At 31.9% G+C, this 20,507-nt stretch overlaps 1 protein-coding gene across 2 annotated transcripts in view; it reads left to right on the top strand.

Moving 5' to 3' along the window:
- LOC119637221 (GATA zinc finger domain-containing protein 14) overlaps positions 1-19,885 on the top strand; it is a 36,036-nt gene extending 16,151 nt beyond the window's left edge. The window contains exons 2-6 of one of the 2 annotated variants that reach the window (XM_038034322.1): positions 9,286-9,393; positions 17,117-17,442; positions 19,311-19,407; positions 19,472-19,666; positions 19,752-19,885. In XM_038034322.1, the coding sequence (XP_037890250.1) occupies positions 9,286-9,393; positions 17,117-17,442; positions 19,311-19,407; positions 19,472-19,666; positions 19,752-19,817 (792 nt within the window). In that variant the 3' untranslated portion in view covers positions 19,818-19,885. Of the gene's footprint in view, positions 1-9,285; positions 9,394-10,752; positions 12,098-17,116; positions 17,443-19,310; positions 19,408-19,471; positions 19,667-19,751 lie in introns of those variants that run through there. The other variant, XM_038033491.1, reaches the window with a different exon arrangement.
- The last annotated feature ends 622 nt before the right edge of the window (positions 19,886-20,507 follow it).

Genomic DNA, 20,507 nt, shown 5'->3' with positions numbered 1-20,507 from the left:
ACGATAAACGTATACTGAGCATGGCCCTACATTGATTGTTCCCACACTTAACAGAAATTTCTATCATTTTGTATTGTATAAAAATTCAGTTATACAATGTATACGAAAGGAAACAAAATCTATTAATAATTTTTTTTTTGTTTTTTTTTTTTATTACATTTATTTAATCGTTTATTACGATGCATAATATTTTTTAGATTGGGTAACCACGTTCAATTATTGCTATGCTATAGTATGCTATGCTATGCTCGAAAGATCAAGTTTTTTCTTTTTTTTTTTTAAATAATATTAACTTATTCGATACGTAGCCATTCCATTCACCAAACATACAAGCAAACAAGACTAGCTGCTCAAGGAGACAAAGACTCGATTTTCTGGTATTTTTATATATATATATTTCGCATTAGATATATGGGTCTCTGTGTTACTATGAATTTGTCAGGATTTGTGTTGCATCGATTGAGTGCGGACGAGGAAAAAAAAAAAAAAAACACAAAACTTGCCTGTCTACTGACAATGCTTATTATGTTACGTTTCAATTATACGCACCGTATTACTTTGTCTATTACGTATGCACATAACAATTGCAATGAATAACATAATTTTTTTTTTTTATTTCATTATTATGATGTAATCCTGCAACGATGCAAATTAAAAGCTCAACTTCTAATTGAAGCAATTTTTTAACCTAGTCTAGGTAAACTAAATTTAATAAGTTCTTCTCCTCCTGTTAGCCACTGTTAGCGTTTTTACGCTTCTAAACGCCAAATACCATTTACAATATCCGGTTAATTTTTAACCGGCGCCTACTATGGAATTTTTTCTTTTAACAATATTTTTATTTTGTCTTCTTCTACAACGTGACTTATTCGATACTTGAGGCAACAATTGTCCCTTGACGACAAGTCGCACTCTTGCCTCATGAACATTACAACAAAGTATTGACAATTGATTTATTCGTAGAATTGCAATTTTCATACCCTGCACTAGTTGTGGTATAGCAGTATATTAAATTTGTGCGGATGTGTACAACATCCTGGAGGACTGCAGGTAAATTCACCTCTTATTCTTCCGATCCATTCAGATATTGATTCTAAACTTTTCTGTCTGTCTGTCTGTCCGTTTCTTGTTCTTGAGTTCAATACATACTGTTTGCAATTTTTGAAATACTTTGATGACATTTCGTTCAGCGACATACTTTAGCGCAAGGACGAACACAATTGGAATTTATTCGGAACGGACCACTTTTTCGACCATTTTCCATGTAACGCCATATTTTGAAACGTCGTTATATGTATTAAGCGTAGCAGTAAAGAGTGTTTAATGGTAAATCTAGGCCCGCTAGAGTCCTTTAACACGTCTACTATTAGTTTAATTGATAGCATTGATAATAATAAATATATAAATTTTTAAAAATAAACAAACATAGAAAGAAAGTGTTGGATAAAGATATATACACAACATTGCATTGAAGAGTATCCATTCGAAATGTATACTGGATAAGTGTAATAAAAACTAGCAGGTATCCAAATATGAATCTGCATACACTCGCACAACGCAATCCAAGTGAGTAACATTTACTAAGCGAACCGAAATTAAACCAAAATTATTCTCAGTAACGATCTCCATTATTGTCCGTCTGGTTGGGTAAGTAAGCCACACTGTCACATCTGTGACTCCGAAAGGTCAACAAAAATAGCCGAGGGACACACGTAACAAATGACAGTTTGATGCGATTGTTCGATATTGACTATTGATTTTTTCGTCTTGAAATTGATGATAGGAATATCATGTGACATTCACTTTTAATAGGATGCCACGCAGTTTATGAAACAATGCCTCCATCGCATGAAAGCTTTTAAATTATACCTTAGTGATACTCTTATTGAAAGATCCCACATTAGAAGTAATTATTCCATGTGTTAGTCAGATGGCATAACTTTATCAGGATAAGATGCTAACTGAGTTGATACTCATGGGATTCTTCTTGCCTTCAAAATTGAAGTGGAAAAGTTAGTTATCTTAGTTATAAACGCGATAGCAGGATGCATTTGAGTGCGACAGTTGCTCAACATTTACCCATTTTCTAAAGAGAACAAACAAAATCCGCGCGGTAGATAGATAAGAAAACTGTCTACCAATAAAACATTCATAAATACTTTGTTTCTCTTCTTCTATTACGCCTCTTTTTTACTTTATGTAAAAAAATAATTATAATAGTAAGAAAAAACTTTTCTCTTCCCGTTAATGCAAAGTTCGAGTTTCTTCATTAACATGGTTTCGCCCAAAAATGATTCAATCAGTTAACGCTTCGCTAACATGTTAACGCTTTTTTTAGAGACCGATTTGTCATACAAAGCTTCAGTTTCCGCAATGATCTCATCACTTGAGCTAAATCCATTGCAATTTACAAAGCGATAACATTGAAGGGCAGTTTGAGTCTCATCGTTGACACCGACTTGTTGTGAGATGCATTTGATCAACTGAGCGAGCGTAAATGCCATATCGATTTGGAAACCTCATGTCTCATGCTCACAATTTTCATACGAAACAGTGAATACATTGCCGATTGATATTTTTAGAACATTACTTATCTCTTGTATCTTCAGTTTTCAATTATTGATAATAGCTTTCAGGATTTATTTAATACTCTTTAGGCGTCCATTGTGTTTAGCATAATCGATGTTCGTATGATTTTATTTGAAATCAAGAAAACATTGATACATTGTTGTTTTTGGATGCGAAAAGTTACGGTAATGCTTTTCAAGTCAACACTTAATTTAAACGGTATTGGCCTCCATCGGAAGTCGCCCTGTTTAGTCAACGCATGACATTGGGATAAAATAACAAAAATAGCGTCACTTAAATCGCTATAACTTGCTTGCAATTTTTGCTTGAATTTTTTGTTTGCAACATTGTTCCGAGATTTAATGATCGATATGTTCGGATCTAATCAAATAAAATAATAATATGTAAATGAATCTTTCGAGAAGAGAACACGCAACCATTTACGAAATCGTGAATTTGCGAAAGGGTTTCTAGGCGGAATTTCTAAGCATAAAGATTATAAATATCATTTAATCGGTAGCCTATGTGTATGAAAATATTAATTAAAGGAGAGAAGAAGCAAATTACAACACCATTGCTTGTACAATAACAAAATTTTAAGTGGTTTTCCTTAGATTGTCTTAAATATTTATAAAAACTATACATATTTAATAATATAAGCATTATATTATATATAAAAGCCAATAAAAAGCACCAACAAAAGAGCACAACTAACAAATAGCAAACAAACATAAACAGCTATAAAAAGAGTAATTAAGGTACAAGTTTTATAATGAATTCATAAATATAATTTAAAAAAATGTTTATTAACAAATGCAACATATAATAAATAAAATGTGATATAATATGAATAATAAGGCATTTATAGAGTCTTAAAACTAAAAAATAAAGCGCTTTCGAAAATGTTTGTGACCTTAACCGATATGTAAAATAAAAAAAAAAAAATAAAAAATAATCTTAACACTTACCTGCGATATTGAACGCTATTCGAACGGAATCATGGCAAACCTGTGGAGAAACCTTAAAAGTTTCAAATGCAACTCACTTCACTTCTTAACGAACAATATGTATTATGTTTGTTGTATTGCATGGGGGGGGGGAGGGATAATTTTAGTGCAAAATCAATATGCCACCTCCAAAGGAGTCTTAGGCAACCACCATGCAAGTTTAATCAATCAATCAATATAATTCGGGCACTATGCTTCCAAGTGGTTATGTTAGGTTCTCGTTACACCTTACACCACTTGGGACATGGGCTGTATAAAGTTTATGCGGATGTAGGTAAAATCCAGAAGAACTTACGATAGACCGACCATTTATTAAGCTTATCCGTCCGCCTGTCCGTCTAATGAGCGTTCATGTATGTTTGTATTCAACTCATAGATCGCAATTTCTGAGACATTTTAATGAAATTTGATATAGTTGCGTTTCGCTGTCGGTTCGGATTGGTCAACTTTTTCAATTACTCTCCATATAACGTCTTATTTTAAAGAATCGTTATACGGAAAAAAAATTGCAATTTTTCAAAATTTCTCGCAACAAATCACTGAGTAATAGTATGTCGAGATTTTAAATTGGTGTGAAAATTTTGGTTCGGCGAGCTTAACTTTTAGAACCGCCTTCTCATATAACCGTTCATACGAGAACTAAATGAGAAAACCGTATAATTTTCCGTATTACGTGATGAATATTGGTTTACAATAGTAAATTAATGGAAAAAAAAAAAAAAAAAAAAAAAAAAAAAAAATTAATAGCCTTAGATACTAGTACTTTTAAGAGTTTAGTCTTAGAATTTATTTCTCTGGCGAAATTATTAATAATAATAATAATAATAATGCAAAAGTCAACCTTACCGAAATTGGACACCACAGAGGTCTATTTTTTTGGATGTCATCGCATATAAGGATGATCAGGAAATGGAAACCTTTGAATGCCAACAAGGTCTAATTATTGATATTTTATGATGAAAATTGGTTCATGATAGTGATTTAACGTAACCATTAAGTGCATCAAATTTGAATCACATGGATCTGTTTGTTGGACCCCATTACGTATAAGACTTCTTCTCATGAATAGTAAGCCAAACATTGGTCCATTGTGGCAAACATTGGTCCATAGCAGTAATTCAGCAAAAAAAATAAACGGTAGGAAATTTGGATCAAATAAGTCCATCTTTTAGATGCTAATATGTATAACGGTTGTAATGAAAAGCAATTAGCGAATTATTCGGATGATAGGATCGGATATCGATGCGTCTTAGACAAATAGTTCAATTTCTCATGTACCACTGACCTTACTTTGATTTTAAGAAGATTTATGATTACATTTTTCGGTCGTATGACAAACATAAAAATTTTTCTTGCAAATTTTCTCTACTCCTTACAAACGAGATGAGTGACACATTAAACGCATCTTTTCCACTACATTCCTTTCTTAATAGAAAAATTCGATTGAAATTTAAATTAAAAAAGTTATTGTTTAAAAAAATCCACAAAAGTGTAATCCAATGATTTATTTATTACTCACGATGCCTAGCCGAAAAAAACCGCCAAAGTATATAGCCGCGTATGTGTATATAGCAAACAAATACAACAAAGAAGACATTGCATTCGATTTGAAATGAATCGTCGATTCGCTTTAGAACATCAAATAATAAACTCGATGAAAAATATGTGACAATACTATAAATATTATATAATATTCTACGTAAGCATAAGCAGCTCATTGTATAAAAACAATACAACATGGATTTTTTTCTTCTTCTTTCAATTTTCAAATAATGAATTTTTTTTTCGGCTGACTAGATAAGTTGTCGAGCCATCTTGTTTAAAATACACACTATGGTTTTGTAGTTGTTTCATGGTTTGTAGCTTATTGGACTTAGCTGTCATCAATGGTGTTTGATGGAAATCGCGACTTTTAGCTAATTTTCAAATATACATATAACTATACATTTTTAAGTAAAGGCCGCTACAGCCTGCTCTCAAGAAACTCACGGGATCAATAGACAGCCAAGCAACATAGACACACGTACACGGCTGTAATTTTCACTGTCCATCGCATATACTTTTGTGCGTTATTAGCTTGAGAGCTCAATGATATTTTTTCACAAACCTCGTTACTTATCGCTGAATCTGAAGTCTGAAAGTTCTCATAATCGATTTATGAAAATTTTGATTATCGCTTGCATTGCATAATAAAAAATACAAATGTTTGACAACTTTTATCATTTGTCCGCCAGTCTCGACGGCCGCATAGCCGATGGCACAAGCCTCGCGACTGCAAAATCAATGGTCGCGGCTTCGGTAAACCAATAGTTTGTAATTAATTATTTACATAATAGGTACTTGGACTTAGCTTAAAATATTGTTTACCCTATCTTTGCTTTGCATATTTCCCACTGATATTTCTTGCTTGTTTTAGTGCTTTAAGCCTAAAAGTATTCTTGTAAAAAGAACTGTTCACTTTGAGCTTTTGCCTTGTAGTGTGACTGAAGCATTTAAGTTTTACGAATGGTATGATACTACCGTTCTATATTCGAATATTCCTCCCCGTTCTCTTTGCCAAAGATTTTATGTTAAAGTGTGCCAACGACGCCAACGTTCGTCCGCAATTTCATAAAAATCATTTAATTTACACAGGCAAGCGTTTTTGAGCGCGTGTGACAGAGCGTAAAGTTTCAAGGAAAAAAACTTTCTTCAGATGATGAACTTTTCTCCCAACATTCTCGAAGATTCCGACCATCTATTTAGCGAATAAACAAATTCGATTCCTGAAAAGCTTACCGCAATGTTACCCGTTAAATAACCCATCATTATTTTATTACCTAAAACGAGTAAAATAATTGTTTATTATACTTTTTTATGATTTGTAAATTTTTTGTTAAATAACAAGCGTGACTAAGTAATTATAGTCAAACACTTAAGATCTTCTAAGAATACTTGTAATTAAGGAGACGTGGCATAATATAGGTGAGGTGTTTATTCGATAAATACACAATTTTTTGCGAATATTGAGAATCTTTTTTAGTATGCAGTAACCAAGGCATGGATAGCATCTTAAAATCAATCTTTATGAGAAGTAGCGCAAAACTAGCAATTTTAGTAAAATTGAACATCAGATTGATGAAATTGTCAAACCCTATATATATAATAGTTGATAGATTTTATTATTATAGCTTATATAGTCTTATAATTGCTAAATGATCCGATTTTCATTTTATACTACGTTTGGGTCATACAGCAGATTGCCGGAATTTCCGGTTACACAATCTTTCACTTGGCTCAGTGACTTGCTGAACGGTGACTTTTTATTTTCCAAATAAATATGTTGTCGCAATTTTCGTGATAGATTGAAGAGCAGCTTTACGGATTTTGAAATAGGATCACTGGCTTACTTTTTGTTGTGCGAATTTCATAAGGCCACTCACTACATAACCACTACAGCAATTAGAATACATTTACGTAAGTTTGTAAAGCATTGAAAACTTCCAGGCTTGCCAACCTCTGTGCAGGTTCACTTGTATGCTGAATTGTTATCGGTCTCTTGACATTACGACCACAATCACAATTTTCAAATTTTTTCTATCTAACCTTTCTCGATAAATTTGAATAAAAATATAATTTAAATATGCAAAGCATAAGACGCAATATATGATTAGCTTTATAAGTAAGTATAGCTTTTAAAGTGTAACTTTCTTCTTTGCTTTCCATTCGTTCAACCAATGGCAGGGTTAGTAGTAACTTGCATGGGTTTTGAAGCAAGCCCAGCTTTTGGAAGTATACTTTAATATGATCGAGACTAGCTACTCCTTTTGATAAACATTCAATTCCCTCAGAATGCGATGGTTTGCGATGCTTATCAACCAAAATATCTCAAAAAAATTTACAAGAGAAGTTATCGCTTTTACGTATCGATGATAATTTTGCAAAACTGTTTAGATTTTGTCTTCTTGTTCTTCTTATTAGTCGATAGTTGATCGCCGACTCTATCGCAATAGTTCTTTAACAATTTCAAAAGCTTTTTCCACGATTGTCTATTGGAGCATTGTTACCGTTGATTTCCTATGAAATCCATTCGTGACATTTCCAGCTTCCCCACAGCCACCACGATATTCCTCGAAGGGCCTTACCCAGCAGTCAGGCAAGATTAGGCATTCATCCCTATAGTCTGATGGGAAGTGCATCGCCATGCCTGAAGCAAACCTATTTTATATAACCCAACCTCCGTGGATTTGTACAATTTCAAAATTAGTCACCTTGTGGACTTACGCCGCTCTGTACAACTTTCGATGTAACCTTACAACCGTTGCCATGCTTGCCTTTTGACGATTCACAAATCCTGGTAGGCCATGCAGCGAGCTATCCTTTCCCGAGGAAGTAATGCTTCCAACGATGTCATTACATAGCATAGATCGAACTGCATCCGTGCCTTCAAACAATTCGTAGTACTATCAGGGCTTGAGTAAGTTTAAGAGCCTCTTAGAGATAGAACCGAATGGGAGAAGAAAATGCCCGCTTTCCTCTTCCGATGCACCTCTTAAGCTTCCAACAGAAAATCCCATTGCCGGATTATAGATATTAGGCCATAAACACATCGTTGAGCAGCTCTAATAGATGCGAGTTTTAAAGCAAACAACTAACCGTTATTGGCGTAACCGGGAAAAGTGACGGTTTCGGTACGTCTATGATTCACACGGTTTCGCTACCCCCAAGGGCTTGCAGTGTGAGTGGAGAATGGTGAGTCGTTATAATGTGCCATGCGATATAAAGGCAACTCTAAGGCGAGTGGGTGGAAACGCTGAGAAAGCCTTGTAGTACTGCTAAAGGACTCATTTGGTAAACAAATCTCTTTTATATCTGTAGGACACTTGCCATTGATATACCTATACGTGAGCACTACACAGCCCACATTACAGCTATGTTTGAGGATGTCGACAGTTTTGTACACACTTCCGTCACCCATAAGCGTTTAGGCCTTTCGTCGTATCCGGCCGATCGTTGTGCTTTAATTTTGACCGCATAGTGGCTAGATTTGATTCTTGTTAGCTAACAGTTTTACTTAAAGAGTTAAACTCTTTCAAAAATATCGAGGTTTGATTAGACAAATCTCAGTAATTTCCTGTAAGAATTACGAGAATACTATTCATTATAAAAAATAATGTAATGCTTGCAATAAAAAAAAATTTAATTTCGATAAATCGCGAAATTTTTAACATAAGAACTATGCTAACTGTTAACTGTGATATAATAAAGCAAATATTTTGCGGAGTTGACCATTCACTTTCTAAAGGGCAATTCCACATTAATCATATAAAATATGAAATAATGAACTAACCTTACGATACTTTAACTACACTACAGCATCCGATCATGTAACATAAGCAAGAAACGGAACATGCAAAATAGCAAACGATTTTGCTTAAATTGAACAATTGCATAATTTAAACGAAACTTGGTAATTTGGTTTTGGCTTAGCAAAAATAAAAAAAAAAAAATAAAAAAAAAATAAAAAATAAAAATAAAAAAAAAAACACACAACAATAGCATGTAAAACAACTTTCACTTTTTTTTTCTTTTTTTTTTTTTTAAACAATAATTAACACCAATGAAAGAAATTAAACAATAAGATTTTTTTTTACATTTTCGGTAACGAAATCGATTTTGACTTTTTGTGTGTTTTATGTTATTTTTCTTTCTTTTTTCTTCTTGATTATAGGAAATCGATGTTTTAACACTGGGATCCAAAGAACAAGAAGCATTAATAGCTGAACGCAATAAGAGAACAATTGGTTTATTACGTGAATTATTTCCCGATATAACAAAGGTAAATATTTATAAAATTTATTTGCCCAAAAGTTATTGCAAAAAGCTGATTCAAAATCAAAGAAAAAAAAAAAAAAAAAAAAGAGTTTTTTTTTTTTTTTGTTTTGATTATTATTTCAAAAAGAAGAGAAAAAAAAGAAAAGCAAAAAAAAAAAAAAAAAAAAAAAGAAGATATGAGACACAAGTGTATATTTAAATATAATGTATAGGCTTATATGTGAGTTAGGTAGCTTATGATAACAGCAACATTATTATTATTATTATTGTGTATGTATTTTATTTATTTATTAATATTTATATGCATATGTATATGTTTTGTGAATCTCTGTACATGATTTGTGGTACAGGAAGTTGATTATCAAATAAATCGTATTGTCAATAACGTGCTGCAGCAAGTGGGCCCAGCGGTTTTGGGTACCGCTTTAAATAACAATAGCGGTTTCCCGCGTCAACGGCTACGACCAGAAAATCTTGATGATTCTCAATATCATGTAAATACGAATATGACATTACCCGCTGAACTCATCGTCTTTGAACCGGACAAAGAATTTGAAGAAAGTCAAAGGCAATCATCACAGCCACAGCAAAATAATTGAGAATAATTATTAATTAAATAATTATTTTATTTTTATTTTTTTCAATATTCATATATTTTATATATTTTTCAATATTCATGTATTTTATATATGTGCTAAGTGTATACAAGCTTTTATTTATATTTTTTTAAGTTTATCAAGTGTCCCAACGAAACGTTCAAACTGCAAATTGGCATTTAAATGATATTGGCATTGAAAAAAAAATTTGAAATGCAATTGGCCGAGTACATACATATGTGGTTAACGATTGACCATTGATTAATTATTTCATTTTATTGAAAATTAGAAAAGCACCTTCAATGTGACTAACATTATTTGAAATTTAAAATGAAAACCAAAAACAAAAACAAAAGCAAAAGCAAAAGTTCCAAAATTAACTACAACAAAACAGAAAGACAAAAGGCTCCCTTTCAAAAAATTGACACAAAAAATGTCATAGAAAAACGCAAAACTCTTGGCTGATAAGGGACGAATAGATAATAATAATCTGCATGCATGCACTTAGGTGTGAGTGTAAGACGTAAAAGCAAGCACTTTATCATTCTATCTTCTCTAAATAAAATTTACAAGAACAAAAACAACAAAAACAACAACAATAACAACAACAACAACAACAACAACAACAACAATAAAAATTGAATATATTCAAAGGCACACCTACTCTTCACACACTGCAAGCACGCACAAACATATATACATAATATATGAAATTTTCATATCAACTGTTTATTTATAAATTAAAAATTTCGCACAAATTTTTATAGCAAATCGACTCTATAGTGAATCGTATTATAGCGCAAGTGATAAGAGTTGCCGGACCAGATTTATTACGTTCAGTATTAAGCAATCGTTCATCGCCGCAAAGACCAAATTTGGCAGCTGATTTCGACGACGACGACAACGACGACAACAATAACAACAACAATAACAACAACAATAACAATAACAACAACAACGATGATACTGATGATGCTAATAACAATAATATTAATAAAGTAGACAATGAAGCGAATGATAATAATAGAGCGACAACAAATAATAATGGTATAAATACCAGAATACAAATTGATTTGCCAACATTTGCACCAAACAGTCAAGAGGATTCATCCATTACTGCCATCACAACTACTACTGGTGCTGCTGGTGCTGCTGCTATGTCCAATGATAATAATGTGAGTGCGCGCGAGGCGATAGTGTCAAACGCCACCACCATGTCTACTATTGTTACCGCTCTCCCTAGCACTTCGGATACTAGCACCCCCGAATCCTCTATAACCACCACCACCACCACAACCACCACAACCAATAGTCCCATTTACATAGTACCTCCCAAAACAACATCCACTACCAATATTGCATTATCATCAACATTATCAACATTATCATCATCAACAACAACAACAACAACAACAACAACATCTCCTGTTATCCTTAGCACGACCGTTAACAATCCAATAACTGCAATTCCCTCAAATAATTACAATAATAACGATAGTAACATTAATAATAATAATAATAATAATAACAATCCAACGGCAACAATCGCAAGTGTTTTAACAACATCTTTAAATAATTTGAACAATGATCAACTGAATGATAAAAATAATGATGATCAAGTTGACGTTAATACGCGAGATGTTGATGAATCACAACTTGTTGCTTTAATCAATGATATAAATCGTTTATTAAATTCTACAAATTATTTTGTTACAACCAGAACTGATCTCGTCGCTAACAATGACAACTCCCACGCAACGGCAACGGCAACGGCAACGGCATTAAATGTTTCGATAAATGATGATGAAAGTACAACAGTTAAAATAACTAAATTACTGCCAATTAATTAATGAAAATTTCATACTATACACGCATATAAAACTGTATCTGTAGATTTGTCCCGCACCAATATGAACTGCACCAGAAGCCTAATCGACGACTCTATCAATTATGCATAATGATAAAATGAAAGCAACTATACGAGCGATTACAACGGAAGTGTGATTCCTTCCTTTATAAATTTTTGTTTCTTTTTTTTTTTTATGTTTATGAAAGCTAACTATTTTCACTATTTTACAACAATATTTTGCATACACAATTTTCTATCCTTTTATATTTATTTTTATGCATTAATTTTATATATCTCTTTAATATATCTACATATATATATATATATATATATATATATATATATATACATTATGCGTATATCTGTAGTTGATGGTATTGAATTGTATGTGTGTGTGTGTGTGTGTGTGTATGTAGGCATCTATATATTGATCATTTATTTTATATCTATTCAAACAATTAGCAATTAACTTAAATCTAATATTTGTTGTTGTAGTTTTGATATTGTTTCATACATTCAATCATAATAGATTGCTAGCACCACACGAAAGGCATGAGAACTATAACACAATACGATAAAATATGTTCTCTTTTTTTTTTTTCTTTGAAAAATTCAAAATTTTACATCTACCTTATGTAACTCAACTTTGCTTCATTTTGAGAATAAGCTAAATCCATTTTTCAATTAATTAGTATATCTCTCTTCCTCTTTAAAGTAATTCTTAAAAGATAGAACATAAAAACATATATATATATATATATATATACATATATATAGATGAGCACATATCTATATTATACTTATTTAGGGTTCTTGGTTTAGTATATAAAAAACAATTCAATCTAAAGTTAAAATTCAACTAACAGCAACAAGCATCTAGAAGCAGCTTTAGAATAATGCGTTCGCTTAATCAGTTAATTGTTTCGATCTTTTTCGAAAATGCCCATTTCGTTTAAGATGAAATTAAGTTATGATGAAATAACTTGAAACAATGTCATACATACATTCTTAAATACTCTAATATGGTATGATAGACTTGTATGGGGAAGTCACCCAACGGCAAACAAACAGATGATAACATGTATGCTCATTATAACTCGATATGTTGTCCTTTTCTCACGACCCATATATACTCGTTTTAAGCAGTTAACTGGTTAATGTCGCTTTCGATTCTTTCCCATGTACCGTACAGAAAGCAAAGAGAATCTTTTAAAAGGCTAGACCATTGTAAATTTTTTATAAAATCGATTATTTCATTTTGATTTAAATGACTTCTTAAATGGTCAGGTGTAATATAAAATAACAATTCTGGGCTTGGTAAAATTCGAAATGGGTAAAAAATTTATTTTATTTTCAATATCATTGTAGGGCAATATAAATGTATTCAACTTTAATAAGACATTCCATAAGGAAATACGTACGAGTAAAAACACTATAGTGTACGACGGTCCACCATTAAATACCCGACACCATTTCGCGTAATACACTTATTCAAAAATCGTTAAAATTTTCAAAATTAGGCACTGAATGGAAAGTGGTCGAAAAAATGATCCCATCCAAACTGTGCTTAATAGTGCTTGTTCTCAGATGAACACATGCCGGTGCAGTGCACCAAATTTCGTCAACACATCCTAATATAACTTTGTACCACAAGTGCTATAAGGTATAAAGAGTGCATTTTCTTTGGTCAAAGATTGAACCTTTTCAAGCAAACACTCACAAAACTGCACAAAATCGACATTTTCCAAAATATTCTACGTAATTCCCTAACTATAGACATATAGATGAAATGATTTTTTTTTTTTTTTTTTCGTTTAAAGTGGCATCAACGCTCATTATTAACGGCCAACTAGCCGTGGAGCACCTCACTAACCCATATTTGGGCATAAAGCGACTGACTTCTGATCACAGTTTTCCCTCAATTGCATTTCGTTGCACTGTATGTATACATAAGTGTCAAAATTAGTATTGAAAAGAGATTTTTTTTTTCCTTTATGGATCTGTTCCAGAAAAAAGAAATTCGTGTAAAAAAGTTTATTTGCTACCATTGGTGGACCGTCTTATTTCGAAATCGTGTAAAAAAAGGCAGTATAAAAAATGAGTTGGGTGTACCATTATCTTTGTTTCATACTCTATAATGCTGGATGGGCGTGGCTAATTATATATAAAATTGTCTCATATCGATTCTCTGCTGCGACAATTACAAGAATTGAATGCTTTCAGGAAGAAAAGAAAGATTTTTATTAGGATTGATTTTGCAATTTACTTCAGTGTTTGAAAAGTGATCAGGATAAGAATAAATCTTTTTTCTTTATACGACCATTCACTACGGGAATTGTCTCCCTTGTACGGTCCGAACGAAGTGAGGAAAGATAATGAGCTACGGATGTGGTCGCAGCAGCTCCTAGATTGAGTGACCCAACAGTCATTGTTATTTCTTTTACTGGCTGAGCATTCGCTGTAGCAATGACCAAAGTAAATTTGCCGCGCTCGAGATTTGAACCGCGATCACTAAACTTGGTAGATGCGAATCTTACTTGCTTGGCTACTCGTGCGGTTAATCGATTTATTAGCACGTCTATGATTAGTAAATAAGTTGTTTTAGGTAGGCACAGGCAGAATATCAACGGTTGCGATCTACTTTTTTTTCGCTTTACGACAGCTAATTGTTCTTTTTTGCTCGTCCCTTCTATGTGGACACACTACTATTAAGCTTTGAAAATTTTTTTGTTCATGCCGGCAAAATTGCAAAGACAAAACATTTTTCCAACACATAACTTTTTACACTACACTACACAGAAAAAAAAACAAAAAAAACAAACAAACAAACAAACAAACAAACTTTAATAAAAATTTAAATTTTCAAAATTTTTCCCCTTCGAAATTTTCCCCTATGTTGTTGTAGCAAGTTGATGATCAGGTTAATCAAATGTTTACGAAAATTTTTCGCATTGTCGGACCAGCTGTATTACGTACTGCTATACAAGGTAACTTGGGTAATCAGGCTCGCACCAGTATTGTTAATAGCGATACATCTACAAGTAATGATAATACTGACGGCAATGATAGTAACTCGATACGAGTATCAGTTGAATTACCCTCATTCGATCCCGAAGATGAAGATAATAATGATATAAGCGATAACAATAATAACAGTAACACTGCAATGAACACAAATTCGATGAACACAGCGCCACTGGACGCAACGCAACCGATGAACCAAGTGTAATCAACTGTTGAAAATGTGAGTGCCCTCGTAATCCTTCATTTAAAGCGTAAAACATTTGCTACAACAACTTTTTAAGTACAATAGTACATATCACAATTTAGGGTAAATACTTTCAAATTCTTAAGAAAAATATTTATCCTATTTTAAGTAATTATTTTAAACAAAATTGGCTTTCAATGTAAATTAATGATTTTTTTTTTTGTTTTTTTTTTTTTGATTGATACATACATAAATATGAAACAGAAATTGGCTACTACACATATACAGCAACAACAAGAACAACAAAAACAACAACAAGAAAAACAACAAGAAAAACAACAATAATAATAACAATAATAATAAAAATTAATAATAATAATAATAATAATAACAAGCACAACTTGCATCATTTCGTCATCGCACAACAATTTACACTGCAAGCAAACACTGCAGGAAAACATGAATATAACGAACGAAATCGTTTCCCGTCATCTTTCAAAATTTTCAATTTATTTCAGAAGAGAAAGAGAATTGATTCGAAATGAACTGACATTTTAAATTTTTCGCTTGTTTTTTTTTTTTTCTGTTTTCTTTAAATTTCATAAAATATGATAAAATATGTTTTTGGATTTTTATGAGAGAGTAAATAAATGGCGAAAAAATGATGATGAACATCTTAATGCAAGGCGGTTCAGTTTTGCCTCAACTTTGCGCTAAAAATTTTTAAATGTTAGTTCATTGGTTGCAACTCATAAGCGAATGCTTAGGATTGATTTTATTTTAATTTATTATCTGCACTGCGGTTCTTATGTGTGTATCAAAATGGATACGTTTCTAATGATTTCTCTTGTGTTTATCTTTCATTAATCCTTTGATACACTCGTACCACCTTTATAAATATAAGTGAAATGTAATGCATATTGTTATGCGTTTTTAAAAACGCATTGTTCCATGATTTTTATTATGACAAATAATTTTTGAAATATATATTTTTTAAGTATTTGATTATTTGATATTTTATTAAAAAGTTTTATAACAAAATTACAAAAATTTTATTGGCAATATAGTTTATATTTTATTTTATTTATTTTTTTCTTTATTTATTAATTTTTTTTTTTTTTTTTTGTTTATTTTCTTTCTTTCTAATCTAATCTGACAATATGTTTGTTTATTCACGTTTCTCATGCTTTTTGTTTTCTTTCTCTTTTTTTTATATTTTCTTTTTTCATGCGCATACTACATAATAAAATTTTCAAATCGATTTGTGTAATAACCCTTCAATTAAACAAAATTTTTTTAAATCAATCAATTAAAACAAAACGTTTAATCATTGCAATGAAATCATCAACGCAAACCAAATGTAATGAAAAAAATGTATACAAAAATACATCATTATGCACGTTGCATTCATAAAACGGTAAAAATTGTTAAACGATTTTGTAAAACGGTATTTTACTAACTATATAAACATAAACATATATATATATATATATATATATATACATATATACATATACATACATACATATATACATATACAACACATACACATGCACGCACACAAATGCAAATGTACGTTAACATCATCTTTTTTTTTTTTCTTATATCCAATAATTTCTGCATTACATTCATCATGTATGCCCGCTTACGTAAACACTTGCCTGCCTCATCCTTATGTACCTCTTTGATGTAAATTACGATCTCGCTCATAACATCATATCCGCTATCCTATATTTTCAATTTCCTACCTAATCTGTCTCTCTCATTTTCTCTCTCCTACTTTTATTTATCTTGCATCTAATTTAAATAACTTAAAAAAAAAAAAAAAAAAAAAATTGGCATAACATAAAAAACGAAATGAAATGAAATAATTAATATTTTTAAAAAAAAAAAAAAAAAAAATAAATAAATAAATAATAATAATAATAATAATAAAAAAATTATTATATATAAAAAACGTTGCATGATGATGATATTTATTGCTTAAAATGTAACTGAAAAATTCCAAAACATATATAATAATCAAATATAAAACAAAAACCGAAATAAAACAAAACGAAATGAAAACATAAAGGATGTTGCCACTGATACACAAATTGATTTATCGGCCATTAATAAACAATTGGAAGAAACTATACGCGTTGCCCGTCAAATTAAGGAAGCCGAAGCTGCCGCTCAAGCAGCCGCCGCCGCCCTGCAACAACAACAGGCTCAACCAAAATCTGATGACACCATACAACTGAGCTTCAATAATGAGGTTTCGCCTTTAAATGACGAAGAAAAAACGAAAAACATTAATAATAACGAGCTACAATTAAACGAACCAAAATCACCGGCTTTGGATGATCTCACATTGGATTCTAGCGAGGACACTGTCGATTTGGATGATAGAAATAAAAGGTAAAAATTTCGTATCACCAATTCATTATACTAACACTACTACCCCAGTGCTATCATGCGTCACGTTCCCAAACGCATCGGCTGACTTCGAACTGTAAATTTGATATTTCCCTTTACAGTTTCGAGGTTTGATTCTAAAGCTTACACTTCAAACCCATCGGGCAGGTACTTTAGAAAGTAAACTCGATCGATAAACGCATCGATTTTACCATGATAACCCCTATATATGTTAGTGTTGATATCTATGTAATCCAAATTTCCTAACGTTAATTTTTTTTTTTTTTTTTTTTTTGCTAAACTGCTACTATAGACCGACTTTCATTATCAAATTTTAAAAATTAAATCTTTTTCCTGATGGGCTTACTTATTCAGGAGTAATGTTATAAGGAACGAGGCTCAAGAAATAGACCCATGTCGTTCAAGTTTTGTCCTTTTAATTTTTATGCCAAATCACGATCGTGCAGAAATTTTTTATCACAAAACATGAACAATTATTTTATAAAAATTTACATTTCATGAGAATCCTTATAGGCGGTTGTATTCAAAAAATCGACCTACGTGATTCGAATTCGTTACGGTTGATTTCTTTTTCAAATTATTACTATAATCCAACTATCGTCATCCACTATTGAAAATTTGCCCTTTTTATTACATAAAGATTCACTTTCCATAGGAACGGTTATATGGCAAAGGGTGCAAAAAATAGGCGCTGGGATAGAAAAAAAAATATTTTCGATTAAAATCAAACAAATCAGATTTCTTCAATTGCCATAATGTAATAATGCTCTGTGAATTCGTTTGCACGGGACCGATCTATGAACAAGAAAGATTATATGAGCATCATGAGGGATCTTTTCAGCTTTTTTTTTTTTTTTTAGCTACCAGCTACGCCTGAAATCTGTGCCTATTATTTATCGAATGGAAGATATTCCCGACCATTTTGACTGTCTATGCGTTCAACTTAACGAATCTTGACGCAAAACTAAATCTATTCTGATTCACGAATTAAAGTCATTGGATCATGGCAAACGTCAAGGATTCATTGATTTTCGTCGGAAACAATCTGAAAATAATGTTAGTTTTTTAAGAAAATCATTTTGACTTTGATATGAGATTCGCTTCCATTCCAAAAAAAAAATTGTTGTTTTTTTTGTGCAAAATAATTCACGGGATGCGGACTGCATTGCGTAAAAAGGAATTTAAAGCTGGTGTGCCGTTACAAATTTGTTATGACCTTCAGTGAAAGATGTTAATCGAAACGCCGTCAATCCTTAATTATACGGGGCCACGTCCTTAGGTTTTATGACTACGTAAGTTTGATGACGTAATAATATCAACACAACTTCTTGTAGGTTGTTAGGTGGGTCTAAATGCCCTATTAATGATGAAAGTGGAACCGATTTGTTGAACCAAGTGCTCGAAAAATAAAGTTCATCGACTTCTTGCCTGTTTATACAGGCAGAGGTGCGCGGACTTTGGATTAGCAAGTTATTAGTCAAACATGATTTATTATGAACTGATCCTGAAACGAGGGAGTTTTGCTTTAGGTCTGTTTATTAAAATTGCACACTTTTCAGAAGTCTATCACGAATAAGCGAAGCAGTTGAATAGGACAGTGACTAGATGGATGAAAGAACAAATGTACACGCTTGACTTAAGATACTCCATATCTCACCCTTAGCAAAAACATATTGACAACATATGCAGTCCTTGAAGTGCATTTTTTAGATATTTCAGACTAGTTATGTACATATGTGATCACCCTTGGGTTGTTTGTATCACCATTAAGAGCATCACTACAAGCTATGATTTGTTTTAATTAAATTATAAAAAGCTTTCAAATAGGAATAAATCCAATATGCTTACAGATTTTTACCAGTAGCCAGTGGTACTAATTCAGCTGGTGGTAATGCGGGCGGTGCTGGTGCTGCTGGTTCTGGCAACTTCCTCTTCGATGTTGTGCGAGTAAGTAATCACGTAATAGATCATCAGGCATTAGTGATAAATTTGTGCATTCTCCTTATAACAGCTATTCTCGGGCAGCGTGCAAACTCAAAGTGGTGACGCCAATGCAAATAGTGTAAGCGGTTCCAGTGACAGCGACGGTGATAGCGATGCCAATCGTGCCAACGATGGTTACACAGAAGGCATACCCGGTCCCGTTACAAGATTGGTCGTATTGGCCAATCGGGGCTTAGCCAATTTAATACAAGATTTAATTTTGGTAAATCTAACATATATATATATATATATATATCTATATATATTTATCAAATTTTTATCATTCATTATGTTTGCATTTGTTACAGCGCGTGGCAGCAACCAGTGAGAAATTTGTCAACTTCAAGGCTAAACTTATAACAGCGCTTATATAAAATTCTTTATTTGTATGAGATGAAGAAAGAAAGAAAAAAAAAGAAGCAAAAGCGACTTTTTTTACTTGAAATTTTTAACAAATCTATGCAACGATTTTTTGTCCTTTTTTTTTTTTTTTTTTTTTATTATTACAAAAATTTGTTTTCAAAATTTATCGAAAATTTCAAATCGGAAACGAACAAATTTGATAATATCGTTTAAAATTGAGAATCGACCTTTATAAAAAAAATGCAGAGAAAAAACGAAACAAAACAAAACAAAAAAAATTTCTGTTTCATGTAAATAATGCTATCTTTTAATTTTGTTTCTTGTTTTACTGCCTGTCACCAAAGGATGAGCTTGTACGTACGTATGCAGTCATTCCATTTATAACTTTCTAGAAATGTACACCAAATACTCTCTAAAGTTTATATATATATGTATATACATATATATATATATTTTGATCGGCGTGCGTGTATGTAACCATATCTTTCTGTCTGTCCGTCTGACCGGACTATTAACATCAATTAAAATAAAACGCTTTTTACTTTCAAAGTTGAGATAGGAATGTGAACCGTACCATAAATCGTTTAAATTAATTAAATTAGGAATTAAAGGAATTTTGAAAAACGCCTAAAATTCCATTATGTTTTCATCAAATACTCAAATCTTTATTTGACGTGATTTGACGCGCCGGTGTTTATCAA

The sequence above is a fragment of the Glossina fuscipes genome, unplaced genomic scaffold (assembly GCF_014805625.2).
Source record: "Glossina fuscipes isolate IAEA_lab_2018 unplaced genomic scaffold, Yale_Gfus_2 0, whole genome shotgun sequence".
Classification (NCBI taxonomy): Eukaryota; Metazoa; Arthropoda; class Insecta; order Diptera; family Glossinidae; genus Glossina; species Glossina fuscipes.
This window is presented reverse-complemented; position numbering and strand designations above follow the sequence as displayed.